General features: G+C 37.9%; 1 protein-coding gene across 6 annotated transcripts in view; it reads left to right on the forward strand.

Annotated features, from left to right (window-relative positions):
* Positions 1–17,563, forward strand: part of CCDC141 (coiled-coil domain containing 141) — a 227,616-nt gene that overhangs the window by 167,786 nt on the left and 42,267 nt on the right. For 5 of the 6 annotated variants that reach the window (XM_074399403.1, XM_074399405.1, XM_003921815.3 and 2 more), the window contains 5 exons: positions 340–465; positions 2,574–2,762; positions 3,361–3,540; positions 5,970–6,119; positions 17,110–17,250. In XM_074399403.1, the coding sequence (XP_074255504.1) occupies positions 340–465; positions 2,574–2,762; positions 3,361–3,540; positions 5,970–6,119; positions 17,110–17,250 (786 nt within the window). Of the gene's footprint in view, positions 1–339; positions 466–2,573; positions 2,763–3,360; positions 3,541–5,969; positions 6,120–17,080; positions 17,251–17,563 lie in introns of those variants that run through there. The other variant, XM_074399407.1, reaches the window with a different exon arrangement.

Raw genomic sequence — 17,563 nt, forward strand, 5'->3', positions numbered from 1 at the left:
TGGGATGATGAACGAGTTCTGGAGATGGATGGTGGTGATGGTTATTGCACAATCATGTGAATGTGTTAAATATCATGCCTCTGAACTATACACCCAAAATGATAAACATGGTAACTTTTGTTTTGTATAGTTTACCAAAATAAAGCCAGAAAAGGTAACAGAATCCAAGGGCGTGTACTTTTACTCCTTGGTGGTTTAGAACCCTGAGATTATGCCACGCTGTGAATGTTTTTATTGGGGTGGAAAAGTTTGATCACACTCTGTGTCATTACTAGAAGGATCACATTTGCTGGAGATGTCAGAGAAAACTCATGCGTAACTGTCCAATGTTTCTTTCAGACTACTCACAATTTAAAACTTCTTCAGGAAGTACTTATGCCTGTGTCTGCCCTTGACCTTGGAGGGAGCCTCCAGTCCATTTTAGACCTACAACAGAAATGGAATGACATGAAGCCTCAGTTCCAGGTGAAGAAATATATTACTGGGTTTGGGTGAATGGAAAAAATATTTAAAACTGTTTCGTTGCAGTTTATGTAATTAATTGTAATAGGCTGGTGAATTTCTTTTTAAACAAAAGTATTGCTTGTCTGAAAATCCACTGTAGAGACACATCTTTCTATTTTCCTGCATTCTTTTGAATTTGATGATATATCAATATTCAGGCTACAAAATGTTCTAAATAGATTTTTATCTTAGATTTTGAAAATTCACATGGCTAATTAAACTACTAATACATTTATCCTATATGTTCACACCAATTCTCTTTCTGGGGAGTATAGAGGTGTTTTAAATTAAGATATCTCAGAACAAGGATGGGCAACCTTGGACCCAGAGCCTTTACTGCCCTGAGTGACCACTGTTATGTCCCTGTGTCCACCCACCAGCACCCCAGGCTCCTACCATCACCCTAGGAATTTTGCCATGCTCTCCATGTCTCACAAAGCCTCAGGATGTGAGTGAAAAAATGATGAGTCATGTTCCTGGCTCCTGACTGCTTAACACAGTCCCTATTTCCCTACCTCCTGCCTCTCCAAAACATGACACAACTGCCAAAAATTGCCAGCTGCCAGTCACATTATACTTCTGCCTGGATTCTTATGCTTTGCTGCAGAATTTAAATACCCTTGTTTTTAGCTGTGACTACTTCATAAATGTGGACTTTCAAGCACCTCAGAATTAGAAGATTGAAGACTCCTTTAGGGAATATCTAATTTTAGGTTCCTTTAAGGCAAAACCAATGTAAGATATAACTACCATGCCCACTACCCACAAACACACCCACCCTTGTAACCCACAGCAAACTCTTTAAAACTCTCAGCAAATGTGACTGACCTACATTAGGTTCTTTAATACACCTCGTGTTATCTGCTTACATGCATTTTGTGTGCACGTTTGCACGTACGTGTAAATTCCTCTATATCAGTATCGTTACCACACTTCTTTAGCCCTGCCACTGTGATGCACATATATTTGAGCCCAAATGCTCGATTTAAACTTGAAGACCCTTTTTAGGTCACTCTTCTGAAAATTATCTTTTTAGTCTAAATCATTTCCTTTACTTTTACATTTCATACAAAAGATCTACCCTTAAAACTATAGCAGCATTTTCTCTCTCTCTCTCTCTCTCCCTCTCTCTATTTTGAGACAGAGTCTTACTCTTGCCCAGGCTGGAGTGCAGTGGTACAATTTTGACTTGCTGCAGCCTCCGCCTCCCGGGTTCAAGCAATTCTCATGTCTCATCCTCGGGGGTAGCTGGGATTACAGGTGTGCGCTACCTCACCAGGCTAATTTTTGTATTTTCAGTAGAGACGGGGTTTTGCCACGTGGGCCAGGCTGGTCTTAACTGACCTCAGGTGGTCCACCCTCCTCGGCCTCCAAAAATGCTGGGATTACAGGCATGAGTCACCACGTGTGGCCTGTAATAGCATTCTCTATAAAGTAGCACCCCTTCGCAAATTCTATTCCAGAATCTGCATTCCTATAAGGGATATCTGAGCAATGCTGGGTGAAAAGGAAGGCAGTTTATCCCTCCCTACATGTGATGGCTATTTGTGGCTCATGGGATGACCGCTTTTGGAGCAGTGTATCTGCTGTGCTATTCAGCTGGTGGTTCATTCTGATCATTCTTTTATCACAGAGCACAAGTTATTCCCCTGATATATTTTTACACTCATCTTCTCATGGTGTTTTTACTATACCACCTGATTCTAGTCTGTATTAAACATCAGAGATAATCATGGGGCTGCACAAAATATCTAAAATACATTTACTTAACAGATGAATAGAATATTTGGTATGCCACAGAAATACATGACCTTGTTTTTCCACCTAGCTTTGAAATATTTTTGCATTGTTCATGTTATTTTTTGTAAATTTCTGAGATGAGTATGGAAAAATGTATCTCTGTCATCCAGCACAATGCTCAAATTTTTTGGAGGGTGGGGGCACTCATAATAAGTATTTATTAAGAAATGCAAGAGTGATTCATTGTTTAGACCTTCATATTGTCTGTTGTAAAGTAAAAAAAGTTCTTTAAAAGCTAGATTTTATTTTTATTTCTTTCAATGTTTTAGCAATGGAATGATGAGGTTCATTACATTATGAAAGAATCAGAGGAGTTAACTGGCAAAGGAGCCCCTGTAAAAGAGAAGTCTCAACAACTGAAGGACCTTATTCACCTCCATCAAAAACAGAGAGAGAGAATCCAGGATTACGAGGATATCCTGTACAAGGCAGTCCAGTTCCATCAAGTCAAGGAAGAGGTAAGGCTTAGAAGGGATGTCTGAAAAATCCTGCGTTTTACACTATGCGATTAAAAATGAGTTATTATATAATAAATAAAGGCCAAATTGTGTCTTCTAAGAAGTTTACACAATCTGGCCCCTAACTTTTCTCTCTCTATGTTCCTATTCTCCCTTTTGTTCCAGCCATACTGAGCTCTTTGTTCCTCAGAGATGGTGCACACATACCTAAATCCAAGCCTCGACTCTCAGGCTGCCATTATTTGACAAGTCTTTCTCCTCCCTCTTATCTAAATCCTGTACCTCCTTCCAACAATCCTACTTCACTTGGAGTGATTTCTCTCTCTTCAAAAATCCTAGAGCACATTGTTTATTTTACATATCTTGCAATTTAGTATCTTGATTCTTAATTACTTTAATAGAACTGACAACATTAGAAGTTCAATTTCACTGCCATTGGATTTGCAGCATTCTAACACTTATTTGACCAACACCAACAATTTATAGATGGACTTGGCAGCATTTTGACCAGCTAGAAAAATGTGTTACAGAAATTAAGATTTAAAAACGTCTGTCTTCATATAAAACCCGGGTTAATTGTTAATGCCCCAATTTCCAGCTGAGACGTCTCATCAAATCAAGAGAACTGGAGTTTCTAGAGCAGCCAAAGGACCTGGATGATGCTCAGAATGTGCAGATTCATCTCAGGTGCTCTCAGGAAAAGCAAGCACATGTAGACCATCTCCACCGACTGGCCCTTTCCCTAGGAGTGGACATCATTTCATCAGTGCAGCGGCCTGTAAGCATCATTTACGTTTACAATTACATTATCTAATATGTTTAGACTCAGGTCTAGCTGGGGCTTGGGCTAGCATATGAAAGAAACCAGGCAGATTGCTTAGTATATGTTAAATTTAAAAATAAATTCAACCGTTAGGGTAGTTATTTGTTATTAGTTTCTACCCTTAACAAAAGAAAAAATTTTAAGCACAAAATCTGAATATAAAAGCCTTGTTGAATACCTGTATTCTCATGAAAATTTTTCAAAAAAGAATATTTATATAGCAGATCTGTGTAGTCTGGTGTGGCAGTCAGTTTGTTGCCTTTGATGTGTGTCTAATGCAACTAAAAAACTAAAGTTTTAATTTTATTTAACTTGCATTAACTTAAATATAAATTTAAAAATTGATCCTCAGTTTAGTTATTGGAAAACTTTTAAGTATGTTGGGAGCAATTTGGATATGGGAATCAACTTTTGAAACTATAAACTTTATAAAATTTAAATACAGATCAAATATTTCTGATAGAAACTTAGCAACAAATGAGGCATGCTCAAAGTGTAAAATACACACCAGATTTCAAAGAGGTAATATGAAAAGCAATCATATCAGTATTTTTTATATTACTTACATGTTAAAATGGTGGTATTTGGACAGAGTTAGTTAAATCACCTATATTATAAAAATTGTTTTGCTGTATCTTTTTATTTGATTGTTTGATATGACCCCTAGACAATTTTAAATTATTTGTGTGGTTCACATTTCACTTTTGTTGGACAATGCTGTTTTAGCATTGCAGATCTGGAACACCATCTAGATCTTAGAGTTCATCCAGGTGAGAGCTCTCATTTTATGGATGAAGAATTTGAGGAAAACGGAAATTCCCGCCTTACCCATAAAAGCCCACAATGGAGAAGTCCAAGCCTCCTGATTCTAGCTAGAGCTCATTGGATCTGTTTTATGCCACTGTCAGACTTCAAAAGAGGGGCCTAAAAGAGAAGGAAGTATTTCCAGATGAAATTTTTTTCAATTATACACTGGACACTGATTCTTAAAAAAATTCTTCTTCAGCTGGGCGCGGTGGCTCAAGCCTGTAATCCCAGCACTTTGGGAGGCCGAGGCGGGTGGATCACGAGGTCGAGAGATCGAGACCATCCTGGTCAACATGGTGAAACCCCGTCTCTACTAAAAGTGCAAAAAATTAGCTGGGCATGGTGGCACATGCCTGTAATCCCAGCTACTCAGGAGGCTGAGGCAGGAGAATTGCCTGAGCCCAGGAGGCGGAGGTTGCGGTGAGCTGAGATCGCGCCATTGCACTCCAGCCTGGGTAACAAGGGCGAAACTCTGTCTCAAAAAAAAAAAAAAAAAAAAAAAAAATTCTTCTTCAGCTTGAGCACGTTGGCTCATACCTGTAATCCCAGCACTTTAGGAGGCCAAGAAGTTCAAGAGTGGCCTGACCAACATGGCGAAACCCTGCCTCTATTAAAAATACAAAAATTAGCCAGGCATGGTATTGTGCGCCTATAATCTCAACTGCTTGAGATACTGAGGTGGTAAAATTATTTGAACCCGGGAGGCGGAAGTTGGAGTGAGCTGAGATCCAGCCTTTGCACTCCATCCTGGGTGACAGAGTGAGTAAGACTCCATCTCAAAAAAAGCAAAACAAAACAAAAACAAAAACAAAAAAGTCCTCCTCCAGATTTCTAACTGGAGGGGAGAAAAGATTATGTTTATTCTAACAATAGGTATAACATTAGTAAAATCAAAATGTCCCATTTTATTTTAAAGTACACGTAAGATATCCACTAAACTATATGAAATGCAGTGAATCTAAAATATATATTTTTTAAACTGAATGATATAGAAATATAAATTACGTGTTGATGTTAACGGAATTGGCTTTTTGCCAGAGAAGAGCTTTCTTTTTGAAGAGTTTTATTTTATTAGTACATTTATTTTTAAAAGAAAAAGCAAGAAGTCTCACTTTGTGCAAATAATGTAAATTGTTCTCCAATGCTTCTCTGGCCTTGGCCCTGGCAGCCCTGCTGTGCTGAGCCAAGATTGGAGCACTTGCATAATAAACCTGAGGTTAAGCTCAAGTTGACAGGAAAATTATAGTGCAGAAATCAAATGTTTCTAATGCATATTTTATGCCTTTTGAAGTAAAAATTATACCCTATAATGAATGGTGTCTCTGAGGAGTTGGGTATGAAGAGAGAATCTTCAACACTAGAGATTCGAGCTGGGAAATGTCTTTTCCGTAATGTTTGATGTCTTGCTTCTTTCTGGAATAATTATGTTCAAATATGTTTAAAGTAAAATAAATCAGGAGCCTATTTCTTTTTTTAAAAAAAGTGTCATTTATGAGTTTCATAATGCAGGTAAATAGCCTACTTGTCTCATAGCTGTTTCATCCATTCTCCCTGCTACCCTCATTTGTCTCCTGTAGCACTGCTCTAATGTTTCTGCAAAGAACCTACAGCAGCAGCTGGAGCTCCTTGAGGAGGACAGCATGAAGTGGCGGGCCAAAGCTGAGGAGTATGAGCAGACCCTGTCCCATAGTGTGGAGTACTGCACCACAAGAGACGAGATAAATGAGGTAGGGTGGGAGGGGTGACAACTGGCACATTGCCAAAAAACTGTTTGAACCTTGTGTGTGTCTAAATGTCTACATATGCTCATGCACACATAGACACACAACAAATCGAGAGACTTTCTTCTCACTTACATCTTTTAATCCACTGGGCAGTGACATCAGGGCTCTGGACGTTTGAGAAAACTTCAAGCTCTCAAATGTGTTGAAGTCAGAATGATGTCAATGTACAGAAAAACCTATAATTCAGTAGTACAGTTTTTTCGTTGCTTTCATTTGTTTTTTGCTTCCCCCTTCTCCCTCGAACCTGTATAGCAGTCATTTGCTTGAGTGGATATCGCTTTTTCAGGACACAGAGGAAGGAGTGACATTGACCAGTTCGTTGCAGCCAGCTCCAGCCTGCTGAGATTCTATTTAAGGGTCATTGACTCATGGTGAGTCAATGGTGCCAGGGGCCAGGGAGCAGGCACTTTGCTTTGGAGCTAAAAGTATTATCACTGAAGTCAAGTGGCTGGTTTCATATTTATTTAAACTGAGTGGCTTTTATGGAAAAACAACTCTTTGAGAAAAAATAACAGATTAAAGTGATCCTCTGCATCCATGTACTTCCACATGCTTAATTCTATCTCCTCCCCTCAACTGTAACCAATCCACAATGCCTGGATATTCACTAAATCACAACCACCACTTGCTTCTAGCTAAGCTTTCCATTGAAAGGCTTACTTGTTCTAGGAGAAAATGACTCACAGATTAGGCTAATGACAGTTCTAATTCTTGACTGAGAACTGATAGCAGAACACAAGGGTACCTGTAATTGTAGATTTATCTCCATTTAAAGCAAAATGTTTCTGAGCCCATTCAGCCATAAGTCCATTGCTAAAGAAACTGGTGGAAAAGGAGGTGGTAAACTTTCTTCACTTTCTGTTTATGCCCAGTTTACCTCATCCAGGCCCAGCAAGTATCAGTTATTATCCAACAACATTAAAGCACAGATAGAAGTAAATGACTCAACTTTAATTGTGGTCTGGCTCTGAAGTGGCCCTTCCTGCAGGACACACTTTTACAGGCCACAGGCAGGTGGAGAATGGGGCATTGCTGGAAGGAAAAGTAGAGAGGAAGAGAGCAGGAGTGGCCACTTTGATCCCCTTCAACAGGAGAGAAGCAGAAACTGACATCTGATAATGATGTTCATTTCAGCAGTGGGCTACAGGACTGTAGAGTTTCTGCTCATAATTTGTGTTCCAGGTAGTTACTTTAGGCTAGAGAGGCGTCAACTCTTCAGGGTTAAACCGGTAGTGTAACTTGCTCTCTGCATGATAGAATGGCCACTTGCAGTTCCTGTATTGCTGCTTACATGTCCATCAAGGCTTGTTAAGGAAAACAATCAGAATACATTGGTCTCCCCAAGGCTACAAAATGTGGATTCATGGTTATGGAAACCATTGCTTTACAGTCTTTCCTTAAAGTGATCTTCTTTCTTTCTCCTCTCTTCTTTCTTTCCCCCCCTCCCTTTCCTCCTCTTGTCCCTCCTTCTCTTCCTCCTCCTGTACTTCTATCCGTAAACCTTTTCTTGCCAAAATCCTCCCTCTTTGCGGTGATGGTTGGACTCTACATTTGCTAAAGCACAAGTAGAGCAGGCTGAGGGGTTTTCCCAGCCCACTCTGGCTTTGTTTCTATCTCCCTGAAGAGCTGTGACATTTATGAAGCTGGGTCTCCCTGTTCAGGCCCTTCCAGCAGGATTTCTATTTACAGGGACTGCCTCATGATGAGACTGTGCTTGGAGCCAGCCGGCTGGGATGACAGATGTTCCTTCCTGTCAATAGTAGGGACGCCCCAGGATTGTCTGTACCGTGTCAGGAATGAGCAACCAGATACATGACAGTTTGATTTAGGAATCAGATATCAGTTTAGCGTGCTCTTACATTTTAAGAGAGATAGTCTTCTCATTTGCTTCCACTACAGATCCAGTTAATCTATCATATAACTTACAATTTCACATTTAAATGACCTTTGAGAAACTTGGGTCTTTGTCACTTCTCCTATTTTTGTGGAGATACAATGAGTGTTCATACCCTGGACTTTCCCATCACAGGCCTAAGGGAAAATAATCAGAAGGAATATTTTCAGTGCCCCTTAGGAAAATAAAAATACATGAGTTGTAGTTTATATAGTGAATAGCAGAGCCCAAACAGATGGCCAGTTTCCACAGTGATAATAATATTTGCTATCTAGACATTATTATTTTTATCACTATTAGTGTTTAGATATAGTTGCTTAAAACATATGTAAAATTAAATATGTTACACTATTTTTTCTGCATAAACAATTAAATTAGATAACATTCCAGAGGACTAAACCAAACATAGCATTTGATTTTTAAAGTTGATTTTCAAACACAGTTTCACTTCCAATGTGCTTAAAGTGCTGTTAGAAATTTCACAGACTCTGATTTGTAATAGATATTGGAGAATGTCTAGTTCAACATGTTCATTTTTCAGATGGGAAAACTGAACAGTGTATGACTTTTATGTTAAGAATATGCTAGAGGATAGCAGTTTCAGCTCAGGGTGTTCTAGGGAGTCCACTTCAGCCCACAGGCTATTTGTTGGGCACCAACATGCTTATCATTTGTTACACTCAGAATTCACCACATAATATTTCAGTGCCATTCAACCACTGCATGGTCTGATGTTAAATGTCTTCTTTTTCTATAATTTCCTCTCCTATCCCTGTTTTCTGCTATATCTAAGATGTTTGTACAATCTAATATAATAGCACAGTTCATTTGGTTATTTCCACAAAAATATTTTTCTTGACTGTGCTGTAGCTAACTTACGTGGTTTTAACTGAACTGAAAGCCCTTAGAAAAGAACTCAATACCTCAAGGCACAATAAGGTATTCTAAGTGTAATTTTTAAAAATACAATGTGATGTGCCTTAACGGCAATGAATGATAGTTTGTGCTCTATCTTTGAGTAAAAACCATTTTTTCCTAATTTTGTATGAAGACATAGGAAATTTTAAGACCTCATTTTCTTCATGTCTACCTACTAGAAAAATAATCTTCAGACCACCAGACTTTGTGTTTTTTCCTACCCAGTTCACACAAAGATACATTTGTTTGCATGAATGTTGAATATAGTTCGTATTTTTTCTCGCTTAACTGTATAAATAAGTTGTTCATACACAAAGCTCAATAGACATATTCTCTGCCATATTGCATGACACAGAAACATTATTCTTTACATCTACATTTAGAAATGTAGTAAGTTAATATCAGCATGTTTTCTTCTTTTAACCTGACCCAAAAAATTACCTTTACATTTACATGGTCATAATGGAAATTTGTAACTAGAGGCTCATATTACAAATCACAAACAATTACTTTGCAGAAAAGAATAGTAATGACAGAATTGGATTGGTATCCATTTTCTCAAAGTAAGTTTTCCACATAGAGCTTCCAGATAATTATTTTACCTGACCCTGAAATTTTCCACTGTAGCAACATTTGGCTCATCAGGAATTGTGCAGAAAAGGACTTAGTATATATGCTCAATGTATCAGTCACAAATTCTAGTGGCACAAATTCTTTTTTAATTTGAATAAATCAGTCATATGAGTTCCAGGGAGACAAGTTGATTAGTAGCAGTAAATTAGAATAGAGGAATAGTGTTGCTATAGACACATACACAGTAAAATGAAAACCGCCTGACATTGTATAGCTTTTTGCCACTGAAAAACTGACCATGGAATGAGAACGAGTTTGCATAGACAGCAAACCACCCAATGGGGTAGCACAATGTTATAGTACAGACAATAATTATTTTCCAGATTTATAACCTGAATTCATCATTTTCTTTAAAAAGGACTCCATTATATTCATTCAATGAATATGTTAATGTGGCTGTTGTGTACCAAGCCATAAGAATACAAATAGCAGTGGCTTATACCTGTAATCCTTACATTTTGAGATGCCAGAGTAGGAGGATCACTGGAGTCCAGGAGTTCAAGTACAGCCTGGGCAAGATGTGAGACCCTGCCTCTGCAAAAAAATAAAAAATAAAATAAATAAAATTAATTTTACTTTAAGTTCTGGGGTACATGTGCAGATCATGCAGGATTGTTACATAGTTATACACATGCATGGTGGTTTGCTGCCTCCATCCCCCTGTCACCTACATTAGGTATTTCTCCTAATGTTATCCCTCCTCAATCTCCCCGCCCCCTGCTATCCCTCCCCTACCCACCACCCCACAACAGGCCCCAATATTTTATGTTCTCCCCTCTGTGTCCTTGTGTTCTCATTGTTCAACACCCACTTGTGAGTGAGAACATGAGATGTTTGGTTTTCTGTTCTTGTGTCAGTTTGCTGAGAATGATGGTTTCCAGCTTCATCCATGTCCCTATAAAGGGCACAAACTCATCCTTCTTTATGGCTTCATAGTATTCCATGGTGTATATGTTCCACATTTTCTTTATCCAGTCAATCGTTGATGGGCATTTGGGTTGTTTCCAAGTCTTTGCTATTGTAAGCAGTGCCCCAATGAACGTATGTGTGCATGTGTCTTTATAACAGAATGATTTATAACCCTTTGGATATATACCCAGTAATGGGATTGCTGGGTCAAATGGAATTTCTATTTCTAGGTCCTTGAGGAATCGCCATACTGTCTTCCGCAATGGTTGAACTAATTTACACTCCCACCAACACTGTAAAAGTGTTCCTATTTCTCCACATCCCCTCCAGCATCTGTTGTCTCCAGATTTTTTAATGATAACCATTCTAACTGGCGTGAGATGGTATCTCAATGTGGTTTTGATTTGCATTTCTGTAACGACCAGTGATGATGAGCATTTTTTCATATGTTTCTTGGCCTCATAAATGTCTTCTTTTAAAAAGTGTCTGTTCATATCCTTCACCCACTTTTTGATGGGGTTTTTTTTTTCTTGTAAATCTGTTTTAGTTCTTTATAGATTCTGAATATTAGCCCTTTTTCAGATGGATAGCTTGCAAAAACTTTTCCCCATTCTGTTGGTTGCCGGTTCACTCTAATGATTGTTTCTTTTGCTGTGCAGAAGCTCTGGAGTTTAATTAGATCCCATTTGTCTATTTTGACTTTTGTTGCCAATGCTTTTGGTGTTTTAGTCATGAAGTCCTTGCCTGTGCCTATGTGCTGAATGGTTTTGCCTAGATTTTCTTCTAGGGTTTTTATGGTGTTAGGCCTTATGTTTAAGTCTCTAATCCATCTGGAATTAATTTTAGTGTAAGGTGTCAGGAAGGGGTTCAGTTTCTGCCTTCTGCACATGGCTGGCCAGTATTCCCAACACCATTTATTAAACAGGGAATCCTTTCCCCATTGCTTGTTTTTGTCAGGTTTGTCGAAAATCAGATGGTTGTAGATGTGTGGCATAGCCTTTGAGGCCACTGTTCTGTTCCATTGGTCTATATCTCTGTTTTGGTACCAGTACCACGCTGTTTTGATTACTGTAGCCTTGCAATATAGTTTGAAGTCAGGTAGCATGATGCCTCCAGCTTTGTTCTTTTTGCTTAGGATTGTCTTGGCTATGTGGGCTCTTTTTTGGTTTCATATGAAGTTTAAGGTGGTCTTTTTCCAGTTCTGTGAAGAAGGTCATTGGTAGCTTGATGGGGATAGCATTGAATCTATAAATTACTTTGGGCATTATGGCCATTTTCACAATATTGATTCTTCCTAACCATAAACATGGAATGTCTTTCCGTCTGTTTTTGTCCTCTCTTATTTCCCTGAGCAGTGGTTTGTAGTTCTCCTTGAAGAGATCCTTTACGTTCCTTGTTAGTTGTATTCCTAGGTATTTTATTCTCTTTGTAGCAATTGTGAATGGAAGTTGACTCATGATTTGGCTCTCTGTCTGTTATTGGTATATAGGAATGCTTATGATTTTTGCATGTTAATTTAGTGTCCTGAGATTTTGCTGTGACTTTCCTGAGACAGAGTCTCATTCTGTTGCCCAAGCTGGAGTGCAATGGCATGATCTTGGCTCACTGCAACCTCTGCCTCCCAGGTTCAAGCAATTCTCCTGCCTCAGCCTCCCGAGTCGCTGGGATTACAGGCAGGTGACACCATGCCCAGCTATTTTTTGTGTTTTTAGTAGAGACGGGGTTTCACCATGTTGGCCAGCCTGGTCTTGAACTCCTGACTTCAAGTGATCCACCCATCTCAGCTCCCAAAGTGCTGGGATTAAAAGGCATGAGCTGCCACACCCGGCCCTGCAAAATATTTTTTTAAATTAGCCGAGTGTGTTGGTGTGCACCTGTAGTCTCAACTACTTGAGATGCTGAGGCAGTGGTATCTCGTGTACTAATGAGTTTGAGGCTGCATCGAGCTGTGAGCATGCCACTGCACTCTAGTCTGGGCAAGACAGTGAGATTCTATTAAAAAGAAAAAAGAAGAACACAAACATCCTCAGGAAACTTAGAGTCTAGAGAGCATTAAAACTCATGGGGCTTCACAGTCACAGCCATTTCTCTGATGGGCCCCATCCTGGGTCCATCTGGATGCTATGTGTAAGAGGATAGGAAAAAATATAATTTGCTCTAAAAACATCCATTCCATAAGGTCAAAATCTTAACATTTTGGTGTTCAACATCTGCATAGTGACTCTGTGGAATCTTCCTGAAGAATAAAGAGAGCTGAAGTTTCAAATTATGGTTATCTTGTCCAGAAAACAAAACTTAACACATTATGAAGCCACAAAACATACAAAATGCATAAAATATTTATTACTGATACCTGCTGCTACCTACAGTTTAGGACAGAGCAATTGTCATGTCTTCCCAATTTGGCCCACTTTCAGCCGCTAGCAGCTGGCCTCAAGCACAGAAAGACAGGGGCATGGTTGCCAAAAGGAAGGAGGTAAAGAAGTCTTGGCCGGAAATCTCTCTAACACTAAGTCTGAGTATCCTACATTTGATAATTGTAGCAAGTCATTTGGGTTAAATTTTGAGTCTTTGGGTCTCTTGATTTTGAATGAAGCATCCCTGGGAGGTGGTAATATCACAGCCTTCTGTTACTGAACATGAGCATCAGAAAGCTTTTTTTCTGGAGTGAATAAAATGACAGGCAAGAAACAACATTCATGAAGTGGACATTACGGAAATTGACCAGACATTTTATACCTTTGCTTCTGGCCAAGCATGTGCCATAGTTCTAAGGAAACTCTTTCTTTTTAAATGCATTAAATGCATTTATGTTTTAAAATATCCCATGTCCCTCACACAAATTGGCCTTGACAGCAGCAAACTTACAAATAATACATTCTTGTGCCAAAGCTGGCTCAACCAGCTTCATCAAGTCTAAGAATAGCAAGCCAGCCTCACTTGGCATCAGCCTCTTTCCCTTCTGCTTCTTTCCAAAGAAACTTTGTTCATTCCTAACCCTGAGAGGGGGCTTAGGGCATGCTGGAAAATTTGGCAAAGATGCGAATCTGCTAATTTCAAAATAGCTATAGTTTTAAAATCTTAATAACTTTTCTCATTATAGCTATATTAACTCAGCCTGTTTATTCTATGGTAAATACTGAGGAGCTGAACACGTGGAAAGATGGGAAAATCAAATTATTCATTAAAAAATATAGTTTTCCTAATTTTCTAAAGACTTTGAGGGACTGTGATATGAACTATAACATTGTTTAAAGATTTCTAACAGGGTAAAGTTTTTCTCACCCCAAGCTTGGGGTGTTTTCCACATATGTGCCCGACTTGAGCAGTTGTCTCAGCCCCATCCTGCCATTCCCCATTGTTGACAAGTTGACTAAAGTTAGAAACAACTGTGTGAACAATGATAACACAGCCCAGCAAATATGGCACTCAGTTCCTTTAAAAATATGGCCACAAATTATGGGGGGATAAGATGGGAAGTTAAGTTTTCATATTGGAAAACGCAGGTAAGAAAATTAAGTATGGCAAGATTTTTCAATCACTGAAGGTAGTTGCATGCATACTGCCTTCTACTTGTATCTGCAGTAGTCCTGAATTTGAGATAAAAAAGGCACAGAGATTTAGACTAAAAATGAATTTCCGGTGAAACCAAAAGAAAAAAGTGCCAACAACTTTGTCAAGGGAGCTCATGTGTCAGAAAGAAGCTGATCCCATTTCACATACCCATAGTGTCATGAACATTCTTTCACCTTATAAATCATCTTCAGTGGAAATGCACATGTTCTGAAGCAAACAGAAATAAAATCACACTCATCATTTATCAGTCTTAAATTTCTTAATCCAAAGTAGATTTAAAGTCTCATGGTTGAGAATTAAAGTATTAAATCTCAGCTTTTCTCTATTATACCGTTTTCAAATAGTCATTGAACTTTTCCATTTAAAGCAGATGTAATCTGATGGTTATCAGGTTAATGATAGAGCCCCTCTTCCTTTCTCTAGACTAAGGTTTTCTGATATATGTTACATTTCAGTAAAGAAAAATTAAAAAAAAATAAACGTTTTGTAATATAAACAAAATTTATTTAAAATATAAACATGAAATTTTAAAAATAAATATATATTCTTCTACTTACATATAAGACTATATAAAATATATATTCTTCTACTTACATATAAGACTATATAAAATATAATGAGTATAGACTATATAAAACTCTGTATTCATTAAATAGTAACTTGTTATTGAGTTTTTTTTTTTTAAAACAACACTGTCTGGTTTCCTCAGATGTGGCACTTATTACATTTATAGTTGCAAAAACTCCTGCCAAAATTTTATGTAAATTACTAAGGACATAGTCCCTTTATATCTCAATCTTATAAAATTGACATTATCCTTTCCTGTTAAAAATCAAACATATGCACATTAAAACATTGAGTGCCATAGAATGTAAATATTTATTGGTTATTTCACAAATATATCAACTGAATATTATCTTTTAAATATTCCCCTGTGTTTCTAATAGATACTGTTCAAATCATGAAGCTTTTCACTTTTTCTATTACTGATTTATTTATCAGATGAAGTGGCTCATGTGGTCTCTGTGCTTGATTTAGTTTGTTACTTAAAAGTAATGTTCTGCCGGGCGCGGTGGCTCAAGCCTGTAATCCCAGCACTTTGGGAGGCCGAGGCGGGTGGATCACGAGGTCAAGAGATCGAGACCATCCTGGTCAACACGGTGAAACCCCGTCTCTACTAAAAATACAAAAAATTAGCTGGGCATGGTGGTGTGTGCCTGTAATCCCAGCTACTCAGGAGGCTGAGGCAGGAGGATTGCCTGAACCCAGGAGGCGGAGGTTGCAGTGAGCTGAGATCGCGCCATTGCACTCCAGCCTGGGTAACAAGAGCGAAACTCCATCTCAAAAAAAAAAAAAAAGTAATGTTCAACAACTTCATTTACCATATAAACTAAACAACACTGATTAAGTATATGTGTATCAGATTTAAAAATTTTATCAGTATAACAATTTAGTTGTGCAATTCCATGAGGGCTTTAAAGTTGATATGTTAAAGATAAAGGCTGTATTTTCACAGTAGGCAGAATTTGAAATAAGCATTTTAAGAAAGCATGCATTTTGTGGAGCAAGTATGTTTTTCTGCATTACAATTCTAAAATCTAGCATACGCATGGTCTTTATTAATTTGTTTGCTGTCATTGAAAAGAATTTTAATGCTTTTCTGACTTTTCTTATCTAGCTCAAATTTATCAGCCATGACTTTGTCCACTCTTGTTGTTAAATGCCTCCATATAATCTGAGGTGTTTTTTTTTCTTCTGTACTTCCCTTTGTTGATAATACAAAGAGAGAGTTGCCTGTCAATATGCTTATCTTTCTTAAATATAGAGAAGAGAGAGAAAGTGGTGCATTTAATGGAACTGGACTGCTTAGAAATTTGGTGCACTGGTAAAGCTGAACGGTTGTTAAGACTGTCAAAATCTATCCCCTATTGTTAATGTATAGCTATATGCTTTATTTGTATACAGGTTAGCATAGTCATCATTAGCAACAACTCTCACTGTATCTTTTTTGCTTTTGAAGGATCTCTGAAGTTAATGGTCTATATCTAAGAAGTAAAACTCTTTTCAGAACTGCTCAAGAAAAATAATTTTTTAACTGGGCAGATATGGTTATTTTTCTACTAAATCTCATCATATTGGATCTTCTCTTCTACCCCACCAATGCCCTAGGTGATCTAAATGTCAATGCTTCATTGACCTCTTCAACATGGATAGCTCTTTGGAGCCTTAATAAATGTATACATGATGGCTGTGAGAGAGTATTGGAAGGTAGACCTGAGACAAATATTAGCATATGGAAAACAATGATTGGGAAAAAGATATCAAATAAACACAAATAAGAAAATTAGAGTTGTTAAAAGTTTATGTATGATATGTGAGAATTTTCTTACTTGAGGGACAAAGGAATGTTTTACAGATATAATCTTAATTAAAAATTACAAATCAAAAAGTATTAACAAACATTTTATAATTACTTATATTTGGAAGATATATTTAAATTCACTTTGTATGTCCACTTGGCAAATTTGTTTTCTGTTGAAAATCACTCTGAGGCTGGGATTGGTGGCTCACACCTGTAATCCTAGCACTTTGGGAGGCCAAGGTGGGTGGATCATTTGAAGCTAGGAGTTCGAGACCAGTCTGGCCAACATGGCAAAAGCCTATCTCTACTATAAATACAAAAATAGCCAGGCATGGTAGCCCACATCTGTAGTCTCAACTACTTAGGAGAGAAATAAGAATTACTTGAATCCAGGATGCAGAGGTTGTAGTGAGTCAAGATCACACCAATTCACTCCAGTCTGAGTGACAGAGTGAGACCCTGTCTCAAAAAGAAAAAAAGAAAGAAAAAGAAAGAGGGAGGGAGAGAAGGAGGAGGGAAAGAAAATTAGTCTAAATACATTTTTAAGATCAATATTTTGAAGTGTTCAAATGCTTTGATTTATTGCAAGTGACTTTGTTTCCTTATTTTAAGGAAATCGCCTTTTTTTTATTGAACTACAGCTCAAAGAGTCATTCAAAGATATCAAAAAGAAATTCAATAATTTGAAGTTTAATTATGCTAAGAAAAATGAAAAATCTCGGCATCTGAAGGCACTTAAGTATCAAATTCAACAAGTTGATATGTATGCTGAAAAAATGCAGGTAACAAGAAAGTATGGTGTGTCTATGTGCACATGTGTATGTGTGTAATGCAGCTACCAAGAAAGTATGGCTTGTGTACATGCACGTGTTATGTATGTACTACACAATTACTGCAAAATTGTTTTGCATTTCGAATCTCGATACCTAACTCTGGCTTTTTATAGCACTGGGACTCAAAGAGTGTTTTTCCATTTTTATAACAATTGTATTCTTCATGTAAAAAATATAATAAACTGGTTTATTTCTTGAAGCAGATCCAGAATGGTTTCTGCCAAGCCTACCCAGCCTGTCTGCTTCCATCCTTCTCCCCAGC

Source organism: Saimiri boliviensis, chromosome 5 (genome assembly GCF_048565385.1).
Source record: "Saimiri boliviensis isolate mSaiBol1 chromosome 5, mSaiBol1.pri, whole genome shotgun sequence".
In the NCBI taxonomy this organism is placed as follows: domain Eukaryota; kingdom Metazoa; phylum Chordata; class Mammalia; order Primates; family Cebidae; genus Saimiri; species Saimiri boliviensis.